At 37.6% G+C, this 17,302-nt stretch overlaps 2 protein-coding genes across 4 annotated transcripts; one reads left to right on the top strand and one right to left on the bottom strand.

The window, feature by feature from the left end:
- The first annotated feature begins 4,134 nt into the window (after positions 1-4,134).
- On the top strand, positions 4,135-9,643 carry LOC110915070 (myb family transcription factor PHL7). Of its 3 annotated transcripts, none has more exons than XM_022159691.2 (8): positions 4,135-4,316; positions 4,406-4,448; positions 6,594-6,804; positions 7,506-7,582; positions 7,653-7,695; positions 7,804-7,861; positions 8,567-8,636; positions 9,073-9,643. In XM_022159691.2, exons 3-8 carry the CDS (start codon positions 6,684-6,686, stop codon positions 9,346-9,348), a joined length of 645 nt encoding a protein of 214 aa, XP_022015383.1. In that variant the 5' UTR covers positions 4,135-4,316; positions 4,406-4,448; positions 6,594-6,683; the 3' UTR covers positions 9,349-9,643. The 3 variants fall into 3 exon arrangements, with proteins under 3 accessions (XP_022015383.1, XP_022015384.1, XP_022015385.1); XM_022159692.2 differs by having other exon boundaries at positions 6,536-6,804; XM_022159693.2 differs by lacking the exon at positions 4,406-4,448 and having other exon boundaries at positions 4,137-4,316.
- Positions 9,644-12,181: 2,538 nt separating this feature from the next.
- LOC110916459 (protein ENDOSPERM DEFECTIVE 1) lies at positions 12,182-15,077 on the bottom strand. The gene is made up of 6 exons (XM_022161187.2): positions 13,861-15,077; positions 13,585-13,704; positions 13,318-13,434; positions 13,144-13,233; positions 12,492-12,599; positions 12,182-12,383 (listed from the first exon to the last, which is right to left on the bottom strand). Exons 1-6 carry the CDS (start codon positions 14,959-14,961, stop codon positions 12,333-12,335), a joined length of 1,587 nt encoding a protein of 528 aa, XP_022016879.1. The 5' UTR covers positions 14,962-15,077; the 3' UTR covers positions 12,182-12,332.
- Between the last annotated feature and the right edge of the window lie 2,225 nt (positions 15,078-17,302).

Genomic DNA, 17,302 nt, shown 5'->3' with positions numbered 1-17,302 from the left:
GGAAGAGGGTGCAACGGTGGAATGCCCTGCGATGAGGTAACCACCGACATGGAACTTGGCGTATTTTTTCCCTGAGAAGGCATGTGGTTGAAGGTAATGAACCGAAATGAATGAAATGAACAAAATTTCTTAGAATTGAAGCACCAATTGCCCCACGGTGGGCGCCAAACTGTTTTGGTCAAAAATCACACAGGGATAATGCAACCAAATCTGATTTTGTGAGGAATGATGCTTGGTTAATTGTATGAACGACAAGTATATGAAATCAACGATGAACACCGAGATTTATACGAGGAAAAAGCCCTTGATCTTTAGAAGATCTCCGGCATAAAAAACATCGGGTGATGGAAACTACCAATCACCAACTATATTGCAAAAACAATAGTGATCCTTGTACAACTTCGGAAGAAAACAAGCTCGATACAATGAATTGCTAGTATAAGTGTGTGTTTTTTGCTAAGTGTTTGCAGAGAATTCGTGTATTGTGTGTATTTTATGTGGTGTGCACGACTTGTGCCTCTAATGAGCTTGTTTCCCCTTAAAAAGATAAGAAAAAACAACTAACTAACTTCCCGAAAAAGGTGGAAGTCACCCATTACCACCACTAACGGTTATTTCTTCAATATGCACGTGCCTAAAAGCATATTCCACGAGATTCCAGCAAAGAAGTAGTCCACTGCGTCCATCATTTGCATCAAAACATTAAAAACGTGACAATTGTTAGAAAACATAAGTTCTGTTAAGGATCCTCGGACTCGTGATCCTCAGACTCGTGATCCTCATACTCTGGATCCTCAGACTCTCTGCATCATCCATTAAGGATCCGTGATCCATGCCCAGTCTCAGGATAGATAATCCTTAGCATAAAATTCATGCCCTAACAAAGTGTACCAACGTAACTACGATAATCGCACGAGCGGAGAAGGTGACGTCAAGAAAACGAAATGCCCTTTCCCGTACTATAAGTGTTGGGATCTACTACGAAAAAGTCCAAAGTGGGCGCTAGTAGGTACCATGACGTCTAGTAGTAGACGTCGAGCTAAACGGTCAAAAACATCATCCTCCGTTGACCCTGAAACACCGACATCGGATGCCCGCAATGTCGATCTAAATGAGGTGGTGGACGTTGACGAGGAACTTGAAGAAGAGTTGACCCGACCGCCCGGTAGAATAAAGGATAAGCGAACCGGGAAAAAAACGGTGGAGTGGTCTTCCGATCTCGAGTTGAAGGAAGATTTCGAGGAGATGAACCGTCGTCTCCAAGACATTCGCGACCTCGGCCACCAACGTTATGAGATTATGAAAGAACGAGTGGCCGAAACCAAAAAGTTTAACGAGATGCAAGAGGCGAGACAAATGGAAAAGGACATTGAGTTTTTGTCCAAACCGATCAACCACCTCCAAGGCGACGCGTTGATCCTTGCGCAAATGCATCGCCAAAAAATTCGGGAAAAATATGGATTCTAGATCATCTTCTTTTTTTTAACTTTATTTTTTTTCGGTTTTTTTGTATTCTGTTTTTTTTTTTTTGGTTTTTTTTTTTATTTCAAGTAGTGTATTTTTTTTTTTTAAATTAATGAAGATTTTTATGTTTTAAATTAAAAAAATAATTGTGAGATGATTGCATGGGCGTTATTGGGCATTATTCCCACTACGACACTTTTGCAATAACCTCCGATAATGCCCCATGCTGACTGGACTGTCACATGTCGCAAAACGCCCCATGGTGGGGGCATTCTTGAGCTAAACCACTACACATGGTCTTAGTACGGGCATATTACAATTTTCGGACAAGTGTTTTTTTTTTTTTTTTTTTTTTTTTTTTTTTTTTGGAATAAACAAAAATAAACCAAATTGATACTTGGATGACGTTTTTGTTTTATTATTTGGTTTACCTTGGTGAAATATTTTTTAATACATGGATGACCTCGGTTTACCTTAGTGAAATATTTTTTAATACATGGATGACCTCAGATTCTCTAAAACTTTTTTTTTTATTATTTGGTTTATCTTAGTGTAAAATATTTAATACTTGGATATTTTTTTTTATTATTTGTCATCACTGTATACTTTGAAAATTCTGCAAAACACTCAACATGCTGTAAGCTTGTTATAAGGAAGAGAATAGGGGGTTCTTTTTGTAACCACCATCCGGCGTGAGAATAAGTAATTTGTTTTGAGGATAAAAGTGTGTGTATAGTAAGAGAGTGAGAGAGAGGGAATCCTTAAACCTGGAGGTGAAGTCCTCTATTTATAGCCGGAGAATAGTAGAGGAGGAGACCTGCCAGCTAGCCGGTGCCTGCCAGCTGTCCGACCAGGAGAAATATCATTTCTATCCCCTTTGACGTTGTCAGTTGCTGAAGTGACGTGGCGCACGGTTATTCGCTCCAACTGGGCACCCGCTTGTACTGGTTGTCGTCCTCTCCTCCTAGGATCTTTCAAACGTGCTGGCGTCTCGGTATTTGTGCCACATGTTGTCCTTTTTGTCTGCAGGAGCATATTTCGTGTCACCATGTGGCTTCTTCCAGAAGCTTCTAGAACCTTCTGGATGAAGTTCGTGTGACGGGGACGCCAACATGGAGTGGTGTGCTCCCTTTGACATGTGTTCACTTGTGATTTGGGATCATATCCCTTCAATAACAAAAAAAAATAGTTAATAATAAAAAAAGTTAATAATTAATAAAACATACAATAAAAACCATAGTACATAACAAAAAATTAGTTAATAATAAAAAAAAAATACAAGAAAGTGAAGATCATAATGAAATGTATGTATAAACCTAAATGTAAAGATCAATAATTCGAGAGAAATAAGAAAACTTTCATGATTAGCTTTCAAGGTCTTTAATGTTATTACTATTCCACCTTATGATTATATTAGACTAATAGACTAATAAATGGAAATGAAAGATTCAACAAAGATTCTACTACTAACCAAAATACACGTCAACTTGTTTAATCCCGTAATCAAGATTTTACTATGAATCTCCAAAAGTTAACTTCATTAAATTAAGGGCCGTTTGGTAATTTTTGAATGGTTAAGTGCTGAACTAGTAAGATGTCTGAACCATTAAGTGTTGAACTATTAAGAGCCAATATAATGCTTAACCGTTCAGAGACAAATGTTTGACCATTTTAGATTAGAGGTCTTAACCATTCAGACTCAGCATAATTCTTAACCATTCAGAGGTAAATGTCTGAACCATTCAGACATCTGCTCGCGAAACAAACAGTCTGAACCATTAAGTGCTGAACCAGTAAAAGGTTTGAATCATTATGAGCCCCATTAAGAGGTAAACAAACAACTTCTAAATCAAGATTGAAATATTGTACTAGGATGTCCCAAATCTTTTACTCTAGTCCTAATATTAGTGTTATATTATCCTTGAAGAAATCTTTAACAATTGTTAGCCTTATTACATTGACACAGGATTTCTCTTTAGTCTTTACAACCTGACATGAGACTAAGTGAATAACTATTTGTTTCGAATGAGCAAGTGAGAGAGTATTGAGAATTTTGGTATTAGATTGCTAACCCTTTTCTTGTATCCGGTGAGGTAGTATTTACACCAGGACATCTTTGGACTCTTCCATCAATGACAATGTAGCACGTGGTCTCAATATTGTTAATCCGTACTAATAGATACTATGTGCTAGACATACACACTGCTTTGTAAAGCCTGCCATTGCTCTACAATGTTCGTCGTTGGTAATAACGTCCACATCGTCCTTGTCAGTCATCAAGTCATGCCACACCTTTCGTTAGGCTACCATGACGCACATATCCTTAGATCCTAACTTTGGAGATGTTTATACGATCCAAAACATAAACCATACATCCTAACTCAAAGTAAACTTTCATATCATATATTATGAAAGAATTGAAATCATACGCTTCAGACGTAATAATGGAAAGCTGGACCTCATGATTCTCTACACATTGTTCCAAATCTCTTAGATGTGTTTAAAAAAGATTTAAACAACATAGTTAACTAACTAAAGTAACTAAAATTAGAAAATTAGAGTATCTCAACTAAAAAATCTAAAAGTTCAAAAACAAAAGGAGAAAAATAAACAAAATAGCCCAGAGATACAACAATGAAAAAGACAAAAACGTCAAAAGCAAAGCACACATCATAGAGTTGTTACCTAGTGGCCTCAGACTTGACTCGTTCTTCATTCAACTCAAACTCAACTCACCCCAGGAGGACAAGAAGAAGAAGAAATATCATCATCGTCGTCGTCGTCGGACGCACGCGCCACCGCCTCACCGTCGCACCACTCCGCCTCATATTCAAACATTCAAATCTACGCCGGTGCGTCTCATCTTTTCCTTCGTTTTATCTTCTATTTCACGCCTTATTAATTGCTTAAACTTGTAAACAAATCTCCGTCTCATTTGCAGTCATCTGAATAATCGAATTGAGCCGATTTGCAACTGTATGGAGGTAAATTGCTCAATTTTAACCCTAAGTAGACTATCTATATCTGTATCTTGTATCTAAATCATATGATTCAGTTTGTGTTCATCTGTACATATTCAGTTTCCGATTAACTTCAAATAGTTGCCTAGGGTTTTAGCGATTAAGCGTTACCTGCGTATGTTTTACGGACAGTTTTTATCTGATTCCGACGAAGTTGTAGATTGTTCCGGAACCTGATTCCTAGCTTGTAGATCACCTTAAGCTAACTGTTTTTGAGATAGGTAGTGATCGGGAGGCGATATTTCGTTTGTCCTAAAAGATGTTTGCTGGCTGAATTAGAGTCAACTCTGGCCGTTTTTGTTTTAACCGCCTTTGTTTAGACTATAAGATTGTGCTTTAACAATGCAGTTGTTGTCGCGGTCTTTTTATTTTTTGTAACTGCGTGTTTTATGCATATTTTGTTGTGTTTTAATAATGTCTAAGATCATAGATCATACATTGTTCGGTGACTCAGTTTTGTCAACTCGTGTTGTGTGCACTCTGGTATATGTTTGATGGTTCTTTAGACTTCTGTGTATGTTACTTTGTTTTATTAATACTTCATAATCGGATTAACTTTATACTGACAGTAACCAGTATATCTTTGTCTCTAAATCCTGAGGATGACCACTAGTGGTTTTATATAAGCATCTTTCTGTTGTCACCGTAGGATAATGTATTTTCCCACTTTTAAATCTGCACATGCTACATCTGACCGTTTGTGCTTTATCGCGGATTACCTCTATGTTCTTCAAGGTCCATACATCATCCTCTAAATTATTAAGTTTTAGCATAAGCTTGCCCTCTTTTAATCTTGTGCCCTGCAAAGGTGTACTAGATTTCTCAAGAGTCAAGAGTATGCCCTAAAGATGGTCCCTCATGGATCTTTTGTTGCTTAAATTTAGGTCCACTTTAGGCACCTAAACCTTCTAACTACCGCTCTTGTCACTCTGATACCTGAAATTACTTCCTTATGACTGCTAAATATCTTTCGTTACACAAGCAGGGAAGTGGAACTGCTTTATCTGTTGTGGTATACATCACACACTGAAGTGAAACCCTAATGTACATTACAACCCACTAGTTAGGACATCAAATTCTTATAGATACATATATATTGTTACATCAAGTAATTGATAACTGTTGCTTACTCTAATAGCAATCATCACTCTGCTATTAGCTTATGTGATGAAGATTCTAATTTTGCTTTGTATCCTAATTCTGCTATTAGATACATATCCTGTTATACATAATTTCTCTTTTAAGTGACTAAATTTAACATATAATTTTTTTTGGATTTATTTCTTTTAACATAAATCCGCAATTTGAAATAATTTAATTTAAAAAATTGGAATTATATCCTTAAAATATTCAGAGTTATCTATTCCATTTGTGTTACTTTGAAACCTGAAACTAAATATTGAAACAACAAAAAGGTGTCACACATTGTTGATACAAATTACATATTTTGTTAATCTATAGAAGAAACATATTTATGTGTCATGGGTATCAAATTATCAATTGTCATAAGAAAACATTAGGTTCTTAGCTTTTTATTTTATAAAGCTGTTACTGTTACTAACATTTTCTCTAATATTTACACACAAAAGTATTCTATATGAGTATATGTGATGACGAGACTGAAAATATTAGGGTTTAATTACTTCCTGTGATTACAATGGGGTTGTATAAAGCGTCTCTCATTTTGATATTACAAACAGTATTTTTTTCCTATTCTCACCAAACAGAAAAAAACTAGTTTTATGTTCTAATCAGTAATCACTAATGATCATAGTTTTTGGGTTTTTAATTGAACCGATAACATAAAAATAGAATCGGAGATGTGATTAAGCGAGTTCAAATTAGTAGTATTAATAAAGTCAGTTTATTGATGTGTATGATCTGAAAATAATAAGCCGTACCTTTGTTTCTATCTTCGGGTTGTTTTGCTAGTTGGACATAATCATGTATCATTTTTGTTTCTTTAGTGCTGTATTGATTCCAAATTGCTTCTAATTCTTTTAAAAAGATTGTACCCCCAGTTTTTTTTTTTTTTTTTTAAATCGTTGCAGTTAAGTTTCCTCCTTTAAGGATACATGCTGATTTATCCTCGGATTCACTTTGCTTTAGGTGAATGACTTGTATATCAAGCAAAGGGTGGTGCTAGTTTAAGTTTAGCTTGCAAGAACACATTAGGCATCAAATAGTGGTGCGGGTATTATGGATGTTGCTAATGGTGTCAACAACTCTGCTAGCCTAGCTTCTAAACAAAGACTCCGTTGGACCCATGAGCTTCATGAACGATTTGTCGATGCTGTCGCCCAACTGGGTGGCCCCGATCGTGAGTTTATCTTTATGTTCATTGCCTAAGCTTACATTTATTTGTTGCATTTGCTTCTTGCACTTTATTTCTTCGTGGGTTTGGATATAGTCTAAATGTCGTCGTTTTTTTATGACTCATCTGAAAGTAAGCTCTTAGACGCAAAAAAAAAAAAAAAAAAAAAAAAAAAACCGGAAAGAAACCTCACTCTTTTAAGTAAGAGTAATATGCCGTTTTCATCCCTGAGGTTTGGCTAGTTTTGCCAATTTATTCCAAAGGTTGGTTTTTTCGCATCTGGATCCAAAAGGTTTGTAAACTTGCCATTTTCATCTGGCTCGTTAACTCGATCCATTTTTCTCCGTTAAGTATGGGGTAATTTTGTCTTTTTTATCAACTTAAAGGGCAATTCAGTCCTTTTCACTTTATGCTAAATGCTTGTACATAAAGTGATAAAGTAAAAAAGGACCGAATTGCCCTTTAAGTTAACAAAAAAGAAAAAATTACCCCTGACTTAACGGAGAAAAATGAATGGAGTTAACGAGCCGGATGAAAATGGCAAGATTTCCAACCCTTTGGTTATAAATGCAGAAAAACAAACCTTTGGACGAAAGTCGCAAAACTGGCCATACCTCATGGACGAAAATCTCATTTTACTCTTTAAGTAATTACCAACTTACCACTATTATATGTTAATGACCAACTTATGTGTGAGTGGTGTACAGGGGCTACTCCAAAAGGTGTGCTTAGAGTCATGGGTGTTCAAGGTCTAACCATTTATCATGTGAAGAGCCATTTGCAGGTAGGCGACATTTTTATTATATATGCCGAGCGATGTTCGGACATGCTGTTGACTTGTATTATTTGAACAGAAATATCGGCTGGCAAAGTACCTCCCAGATTCCTCTTCTGAAGGTATTCCTAAAATAGCTAATTTTAATCTTCATTTGATAATTAAAATAGCGTAATTTAAAAGAAAATAAACACGTGCACTAATTTGTTTGCTCAAATTGCCAATGCAAGGAAAACCGTTCGACCAGAAAGAATCCGGTGGCATGCTTTCCAGTTTGGATGGGTCATCGTAAGTATATTTTATCATTCCTTGGTTTCAATTCTTAGATGTGATAATCCGTATGAGCATTTGTAGTTTAGAAATTAGCATCCTATAATTCATCATATTTTCACTGTTTCGTGAACACTTATAACTTTCTTAAATAAATTAAAAGGTTCACATCATTATTGCCTGTTAATATTTTTACATATGACGATTTTTGCTCCCTTGAGCCACCTCAACAAGTTTTGATGAGGTTAAAACTTTTTAAAAAAATATACATTATGTAGCAAGACAAAAGATAACTACGGAATAACAATTATATATGTTGTCATGGTTGTTAAAATCCCACCTAGCCTAGTCGCCGATTAATCGCTAGTCCCCGGTTCACTGAGTAATTTTCATGAAATCGGCCAATTAATCGCTAGGCGGTCAACAGTGGTCAAATCCGGTCCTGATCAGCCAAAGATCGATGGCCGCCTAGCAATTCCAGCCAAAACCTGTAAATTCCGGCAATTAATCCTATCTACTTCAACATATGGGTTGAAGGTGTTAAAACATGTCTACTTAGAAAAATTGCATATAAAAATGTGTGTATATACATATAAAACTGAAAATGACGTATAAAATCCCTACCGGCCGACTAGTGCCTTGCGATTCTTATAACACTGGTTGTGGCATTTGCGTATTAGTCTCTTCATTAAGTTGAAATGTATTTGTACTTTTCTTCTGCAGCGGGCTGCAGATTACGGAAGCGCTGAAACTGCAGATGGAAGTGCAAAAGCGACTGCACGAGCAGTTGGAGGTATTAAACTTTTGATATTCCGTATTATATACACCATATGGGGTTTTACAGTTTGGTTCAGCCGGTTTTGACTAAAACTTTGGCCGAACCGCTAACTACAGTTTCAAAAAACAGCAAGCCAAACCGGGTGAAACGGTTTGAACCTGTTTCTAAATTATGGTTTTGTTCAAAATCATTAGTTTGTATAATTTTTTTTTAAATACGATAGAGATGGTTCATGAATATTTATATACAACTGCATATTCCAATAATGAAAAAATATTCAATAATAAAGGTTTCAACTTTCAAGCCCGTTAAACCCGGTTTTTCAAACTATGAACCAAATAGTATATGCATATGGTCATTTTGCTCGTCTTAGGTGTCAAATAGTATTACGTTTATGTTACAAAAGAGGCTGATCTATAAAGTAACTCTCGCAATGAAAATCGAACAACAGGTACAAAGGCAGCTTCAGTTACGGATAGAAGCCCAAGGGAAGTACTTGAAGAAGATCATTGAAGAGCAACAGAAGCTGAATGGAGCTGCATCTGAAGACAATTGTCAAGATCCACCATCTATCATCGAAAACTCAACAAAGATCAACAACATTTCTGTTGACATGATAGGTGAACCCTTGACACCAGACTCAGGTTCACCAGAACGGTCCATGAAAAAGCAACGGTTGAGCATGCACGAGATGCTAGAGTCGAGCATAAGGCCACCATTCCAGTAGCAATAACTGAATTCATCTGGGATGTCGGCGGGCGGTTACTTGACAATGAATCATGGTTTGTTTTGTTGTACCCCTGTGCAGATTACAGGAATATATATTTGATTAGTAGATTCATAGGGTGTGGTAAGATTGAAAAACTCTTTAACTAGTATGCTGAAGTTAGATGATGATGATATTAATGTATTTGTTGTTTGTCGGTATCTTCAACCGCACGTTACTCGCTATATTCAATATCAATGTAAAACACAGAGCTCATGTTCTAGATTATAGATACAGTGTCCAACCTTGTCAAAAATAGTTGTGCTAATGTCGTTCGCTGTTTTAGTAAGAGTTGATATCTAAGAACTGAATTCGTTTGAGAAGATTATGAAAGATGTAATTCTTAAATGTCTTAGACTTTATTCAATTGATTGAGCAATCAACAACCCCCAACCCCCCCCCCCCCCCCCCCCCCCTTCTATGATATTTGCTCTTGTTACTGTCTGTGATTATTTAGCCTTGGTAGATACCAACTGTTCTATCAAAAAGGTAAAGTTTTTTTTTTAGCCTAAGGGCGAAATTCACCACATCGGCGAAATTGTCATCTAGACAATTTTAATTATATACGTTTGTGCATCAATCACTTGTACATTATTATTCACAACTTAGTTTTGTGTAAAACTTATATGCAAACGTGGATAAAAATTTGTATCTCACAACGAATAATCAGAATTTTGTAAGCAGTTGACTAGGCACGGTTAACCACAATGGTTATTGTTATTATATAATGTTAATTATTTTTCAAGGGAATTGTTAAACAACAAATAATTAAACACAAAATGTTGGGTAATAAATTGTGTCTAATGTCTTAAAACGTGTGTGATAAGAAGATGTAACGTATAGTATAACTAAAGAAAAATATGAGAAGATATCTAAGTTGTATATCTATGACAACTATAAGACCATGGGGTGCGTAGGCGCCACGTCACATTGGATGGAGGATCATCCTTTGGGGACTACCAAGGGTGTTGAGGGCTACCCAACTTATAATAAAAACCAATATAATAAAGGAGAGAGAGGGAGCACAAACCAATCAGCTGGCTCGTCTCCAACGGCCTGGTGGTGCCGTTTGCGCCGCGACGAGGGGGAGGGGGGCGGTGTGGGCGACGAGAAGAGACGGGGTGGGGACGACCCACACACCCCATGGTCTAATAGGCTGTCAAGGATGGACCTAACACTTTTTAATGTACGGACCTAATACTTAGAGGTGCATAAGAAAACTGGAACCAGATCCGTACCCGGCCCTGGAGTCGACCCTACCCTTAGGGTACACATAGGGCATACATTTGGACCTCAATACCCGGAATCAAAACCACGTAATACCCGATATATACCTGGAACTGGAACCGTTTCTATGTCCAAACCCAGGGTTTTTCTATACCTGAACATTTTAAGTTTCTAACATATATGCAGTTTTATGTTAGCATATTGATTTTTGAAGTTTTATGCAAAAAAAAAAAAAAAAAAAAAAAGACTTGGAATTAAAAAAAAAAATAGCAGCCCCAAAACACACAAAATCAGCTTTCTGGACCGAGTTTTCCATATCTGAAAATAGGGTATTATCCATACCTAATTCTTGAAGAATCGGTTCCATACCTGACCAACTGGGTGAGGTATGGTTTTTTTGGAGTGTAACTGGAAGTCTGGAACCGGATCTGACCCGGTTATTTTCAATACCTAATTTTTGATGTTTGAAAGCAATGCATCTAATCATACATGTTGATTTGTGATGTTTGAAAGCTGATGCTTGCACACCTGTAAATACAGAATTTTGTTGTACTTTTGGAGGGAACGACTGTTAGTCTTCAATTTTAAATTTCATGTACTTTTAGCGGTAGTACCTTCATGTTCCAGAAAAAATGTGTGATTAGATGCATTGCTGTTGAACTGAAAATAGGGTCCAGTTCTTGAAGAATTGGTTCCATACCCACCTGGAACCTGGTAAGGTACGTTTTTTTTTGGAGTGTACCTAGAAGTCTGGAACCAGATCCGACCCGGTTATTTTCAATACCTAATTTTTCCCATCATTTAAATACATAATCGGTTCCATATCTATAACCGGGTATTGAAAATACCCGACATGTGCAGCCTATTAACACTTATTGTTTGGTAAGTCGATAAACACCCATGGAGAGTTTCGTCCGTGCCCACATACTAGCATACTACCATGGATGGGGGCATGAGATTTGCACAATAAGCACAAGTTCGCAGGTTCGATTCCGATCCTAAGCGCCAATCGCCTTGCCGCTGATTTAACTCACATGTTGGGCCTGGGGCGGCCTGGTGTGGGCTGGTTAGCATGTCCGGACATACATGTTTGCACAATACTACCATGGATGGACTTTGATTTTCCACTCATTTGTGATCTTATTGATAAATAAGCATGTCTAAATATATATACATAGTTGTATGATAAGTACACTGTATTAGTGATATTTAAAATCTTATGTTACATGTTACAATGTGTATACTTTTACGCATATGTTATGACTTGTATAGTATTACTTTTCCTAAATTGTTTAAAATCTGAGATTTCTTTAATAACAATGTCTTATATTGGGATGTTGATAAGACATCACATCCCTAGAAGACCGTCTGTACTAAGAGCAAGCTCAATAGACGTTTTTAGCATTCGTTTGTTGGCCCGTGGCCGTTTTTTTTTTCTTTCCTATTGGGTGATGTGTTTTTCGGCCTCATTTTTCACTCCTTGTTTTTCTGCAAAAACTAGTAAAACCGAGGGTATTCACTCAATTTCACTCCTGTGACTCTCTAATGGCATCATAATATGGAAAAATACCAACAAAAAAAATAGCATTATTTATATATGTTACTATATTAAAAAGAAAATTTATTCTCTTTGCATACAACCACCCACACGCACAAAAACCATTCCTTTCATCAGCACCCTGATTTATGGAGAACAAATGTGTCCTCTGCTATATTGTTTAAGATGAGGCAACTTGCATTAGATGTCCTCTTAAACTGCAATCTTCAATCTGCAATTAAAGTTTCATTAACATTTGCATCAGATTACTTGCTTGTCAAGTTTATTCTTCTTCAAGATGCTTGCTGCACAAGCAACAATGAGCAAGGTGTTAACTTACCTGTAATGTATGTGTCTTTACCAATAAATTTCCACATTCCTCAGCTAGTGCTTTTTCGACATCGATAACCGTTGCTAATTCCGACATTAAACTGTCCATCTCTTCAGCCTGCAGTGGACAAGATTCTTTAATCAGCTTCCAAATATCACACAAACAAAAGAAGCACACATCATAAAGTCTCATAAGCCCAATGAAAATTGTTTTGGATGGGCTGGGTCCAAACGACTAAAAAGGCCAAGTAGACACACAAGTCTCATTTGCAGGTCATGGTGCATAGGGGCGGCAATTGTGTTGGGTTGACAGGTTGAATTGACGAACTTGAACAAGACACCCATATATTTGTTTGTGTTAAAGACATCAACCCTAACCCAAACACACTTAGAGTCACGTAACCCGAACACGATATTGTAACCCATTTATCTAAATGACGGGTTGGTTGGGTTGGGTTGTAAACAGGCTGGCAGGTTTTAATCAAGTTACAGGTTGGCGGGTTGTGAATGGGCTGTAAGTAAAACAATGGGTGAACGGGTCGTAAACAGTTTGGCCTGAATAGCATCATATTTCACACCTATAATGATTTAGACACAACATTTGCAGGTCATGGTGACACATGTGGTTCAAGAACATTCAACATCATGCCTGTATCATTTACCTTAGGCAAAAACATTTGCATTTGGTGAGCTATCATATCTGCAGTTTTGACCGCTGAATCCAGAGCCTCTGCTACATCTTTTACATTAACCTGCCACAAAATCCCATCTTGATCAAAACCACAAAACTTACAGGTAATAATAACTATCACAAGGTAATAACTAAACATCCTTACCTGAACGTTCCCGCTAATAGGGAGCCGGAGCAAGGAGTTAGTTAAAGCAGTTATGGCTCCGTCTAAGGACCTTGTGTAATCTTCCTCCACAGCAGACCAATCATCAAGATAAGGCATCTAAATCATCCCACAGAAAAAAAAAAAAAAAAAAAAAAAAAAAAAAAAACTAAAAAGTCAGATCCAGAGAGCGTACGCGTTACCAAAAGTCAGAACTATAGCCTTTTTCATATGTAAACAAAAACAATCTATCAGATAACAATGCCTTACCTGAGTATCAAGAACAGTCGAAAGAGCTTTTGTTCGTTGCAGTAGTTGAAGTTCAGCTTGCTTCTTCTTCACATTATCGCGCAAATGAGATATATCAGCTCCAAGAGAAAACAATTGACTCTACATAGATTAAACAAACAGTAATTAGAATGCCATTTAAAACACTTTTCCAATATTCACAATGCAATCAAATAAGCCCTTTATGGTTCCTATCTAACACAAGCACATAATGTAACCACAAATAGTTATTTACAAAAACAATAAGCATTAACAAACCTCCATTTGTGTTGTCTGAGCATTCATAGAGACTTGTGCTTTAGCATTTGCAAACCTCCACTGCAAATAATGATTATGAAGCAGTTTCAAAGAATAAACATCTTGTTGAGAAGACTGAGGCTTCTTCCCCTTCTTAGATTCAACTCCAAGTTTACTACTGGCCGGTTGCGGTGGCCTGCATAGACTCCTCTCTATGCTTTGGAAAGTATTAAGACACGCGGAGTTTGGCAAATTAAGCGATCTGCTACAAAGAGAAGGCGTAGATAACGATGAAGATAACGACGAAGACAACAACGATGATGACGCTGTTTGAGAATTCGCACCGGTGACAATACTGCCACTACTACTCCGAACCAGGGATCTGGTGGATGATGTGTTTTCATCCGTCACGGACACACTCGTATCAGAAGGTAGTGTTGTTGTGCGGCGACAGGCGATAGGCGAATTAGGGCACGAACCGCCTTGAACTGAATCACATTCTGATTGCGATTGCGATTCGTTATTAGCAGACGAAAACGACAATCCAGTCAATTGAAGCAGCTTTGCAGCATCTGTAACCGAAGAACTCGATGAATTCGATTGATTGGATTGCCGCTGCTGCGGTAACCTAAACCTAGATGGAACAATCCGATCACTCGGAGTATCAGGTCTCGAAGATTTACTCGTTCTTACAGTCGACGATTTCGGGATCTGAATCTGATCTCCAAATCCGTTCTCTTTAAACAGCTTAACCACAGCACGTTGTCTCCTCTGATTCGATTCCGGTTTCGCAAACTGAAACGGTGTTTCCATGCTCCGTACAGTCTCCGGAATGTTCTCTTGCGAAGACGAAGAGAACGGTTCCGGAGTCTGGCTACGGAGCAACAACCGTCGCTGCGAAGGCGACGGTTTTGACACTCGGTCCGGCGCTGGAGTGGTGACCGAGTGTTTCGGTGATTTCATTGTGAGAGAGTGTAGATCTCCGGCGGATGAGATTGGAGAGGGGGCTGGAGACATGAATCTGGAGGCGACTTGTTTGACTCTAGGGCGGCGGTTAGGGTGAGGTAGCGGAGGAGCTCCGCCGTGGTCCGCTGATGGAGCTGCCGCAACGGAATTAGTCATCTCCGGCGACGATTATTGAAAATTGTGAGGGGGTTTGGAGGATGAGTTGTGTTGGGAATCGGAAAGGGAAGATGAAGGAAACTAGCCGTTACTGAGGTCCTTTTTGAATTTGGGGGTGTAACGGTACAAGACTATTATTATATATATATTTTTTTTGTTTAGAAACGGTTTAAAAGTGTATTAATTTATTTAATGCGGCGTTACATTTTTTTGTATTTTTTTATTGTTAGTTTTGTCATGTATTTTAATTTTGAAATTAAAATTTAGTAAATGATGACCATCAAAGTGAATTTGATGAAATAGTTAGTGTAAAAGTGAATGGGTTATACAAAAAAAGATTGGGAAGTACAACAATGATAACGATAGTTGTTTAAACGCAAGACTTCTAAATTATTATAGATTAAAGAACATAAAATTATATTCTATTTAAAACACTCATCAAAAGAATATAATAAGATTTTTTTTTTACATATTTACCTTTTTTTTATATATTTATATAATCTTAAATACAAAGGTCGGTGACCCGACCAAATGACATACATGCCCCTCATTTGTCTTATTTACCTAACCTTTATCTTTTCTTTTGAAAGTTCGATATTTTCTTTAATATTTTGCTGGCTTCTCCTCTTTTTGCCAGACACATGTCTTTCACAAATCTCCAGACACACACAGTTCTTCTTTGTTTCCTCACATTTGCACGCCATGGATCTTCAAGATGGTCTCTTCTTTGCGAGTTTTCGTAAATGAGAGATAGATTCTCCCAACATCATTCTCTTTCTCTGGCTCCTTCACCGCCCTTCATTATATACACACACTTCACTCATCATCATCATCATCATCATCTACGGTTTCGCCACGTGATAAAGAGAGAGATAGAGAAAAGAACGGGGGTGTCGATGGGGTGGGGTGGCCCGTGGCAGGATCCCGGAGACCATGCGCCGACCGCCTGATGCACTCCGATCTGTGTGGTGTTCTGACCAACGGCCCTATCGGCGGCTAGGGTTCCGCCCTGTTAACAAGCGGTGACGACGCTGTTGATATTGGTGTAGAAGTCTCTCTCTAGAGGTTCCCCTGTTCCGATGAGTTTCCTTCTCTCTTTGTTGAGGGTTTAAACCGGCGAGGATGGTGAGACCGAGCCGTGTTTTGTTGGCGACCGCCTTTTGCATCGACTATGAAGATCTGAGTTGATCACGAATGTGGGCATGATGCCACAAATCGATGTATAATTTTGACTTTATAAGTCAAAATATCTGTTCGTGGCCGATGATATACCTCAGATGTCAAAAACCCCTGTGTTCGATCAGTTTGCTACATGTAAAGCTGCTCTGTTTGTCCGATATTAATCTTGTCGTTTGGGGATGAAAACACATTTGCGAATTAGGTGTTTACTGTTAAAAGTCTATTTGGGGTTTTTAATTAGACTCAATTTTGATACTTAAGAAAATCTTATATTAGTTAACTGGAAGTTTTCAACCACAATAGTTTGCAAATTTTATAATATTGTGTCTTACTTGATTTTGAGTTGCCATTCAAGTAAAAAATTGTCATCAGAATTCATGTCAATGGAAGGGTTGTTGTTAATTCCATATTACATTAGTCAAAAATTGGGAATCTTCTGTGAGTACCGCTGAAAGTCTTTCTTGAAGAACTATGTTGCAGTTTTTATTTTAATGCGTTAAGATTGGTGTGCATAACTATGGAGTTTTGATTGTTTATCAAATCTACAGGGGTTGATGATTTACATACGTGTGGATCACCATAGTCAAAAGATTTGGCCTATTTGCTATCAGTTTATGGACCACCTTGCAAACATCAAAGAATGAGTAATTCATACTTTGTTTTGTTAGTCGACATGTGTAGATAATTATTGTTTCTTTTTATTTTAGGGGCTATGATGATAACTTACTCTTTGTGCACTGTTCAGTGTTGGCATGTATTTGTCTGTGCTTTTACATCACAATCGGACTATGCAGCCATGGTGGTTTATCCTCTTCATTTTGAAGATGAGATATTCTGTGTCTTGGCGGGGCAGCCGACATGCTGTGGTGTTTAAGTGCTTGCATCACAATCAGACTATGCAGCCATGGCAGTTTATCCTCTTCATTTTAAAGATGAGGTATTCCGTATCTTGGCGGGGCATAAGCTTCACATATCTGAGCCTCATTGTTCCTTTGTTTTGTATGCTAACGGTCCTTTGTTGACATTGTCCTTTAATTTTTTCCCTACTTGAATAGTTTTTGCTTTATGCTTAGGTTGAATGCCTCTTCGTGTGATTTACTTTACTTTGACAAAGTGATTGGGCAATATACGCATGCTATGATGCTAGGAGATGGTCGCCTGA

The sequence above is a fragment of the Helianthus annuus genome, chromosome 16 (assembly GCF_002127325.2).
Source record: "Helianthus annuus cultivar XRQ/B chromosome 16, HanXRQr2.0-SUNRISE, whole genome shotgun sequence".
In the NCBI taxonomy this organism is placed as follows: Eukaryota; Viridiplantae; Streptophyta; class Magnoliopsida; order Asterales; family Asteraceae; genus Helianthus; species Helianthus annuus.
This window is presented reverse-complemented; position numbering and strand designations above follow the sequence as displayed.

Bases quoted from the DNA above. Each gene is read 5' to 3' on its own strand.
- LOC110915070 (XM_022159691.2), top strand. From the start codon at position 6,684: ATGGATGTTGCTAATGGTGTCAACAACTCTGCTAGCCTAGCTTCTAAA. The intron at 6,805-7,505 runs GTGAGTTTATCT...AGTGGTGTACAG, and splicing joins CCAACTGGGTGGCCCCGATC to GGGCTACTCCAAAAGGTGTG. The intron at 7,583-7,652 runs GTAGGCGACATT...TTATTTGAACAG, and splicing joins ATGTGAAGAGCCATTTGCAG to AAATATCGGCTGGCAAAGTA.
- LOC110916459 (XM_022161187.2), bottom strand. From the start codon at position 14,961: ATGACTAATTCCGTTGCGGCAGCTCCATCAGCGGACCACGGCGGAGCT. The intron at 13,705-13,860 runs GTTTGTTAATGC...TAATCTATGTAG, and splicing joins CTCAGACAACACAAATGGAG to AGTCAATTGTTTTCTCTTGG. The intron at 12,384-12,491 runs GTAAGTTAACAC...CTTTAATTGCAG, and splicing joins TAAAGACACATACATTACAG to ATTGAAGATTGCAGTTTAAG.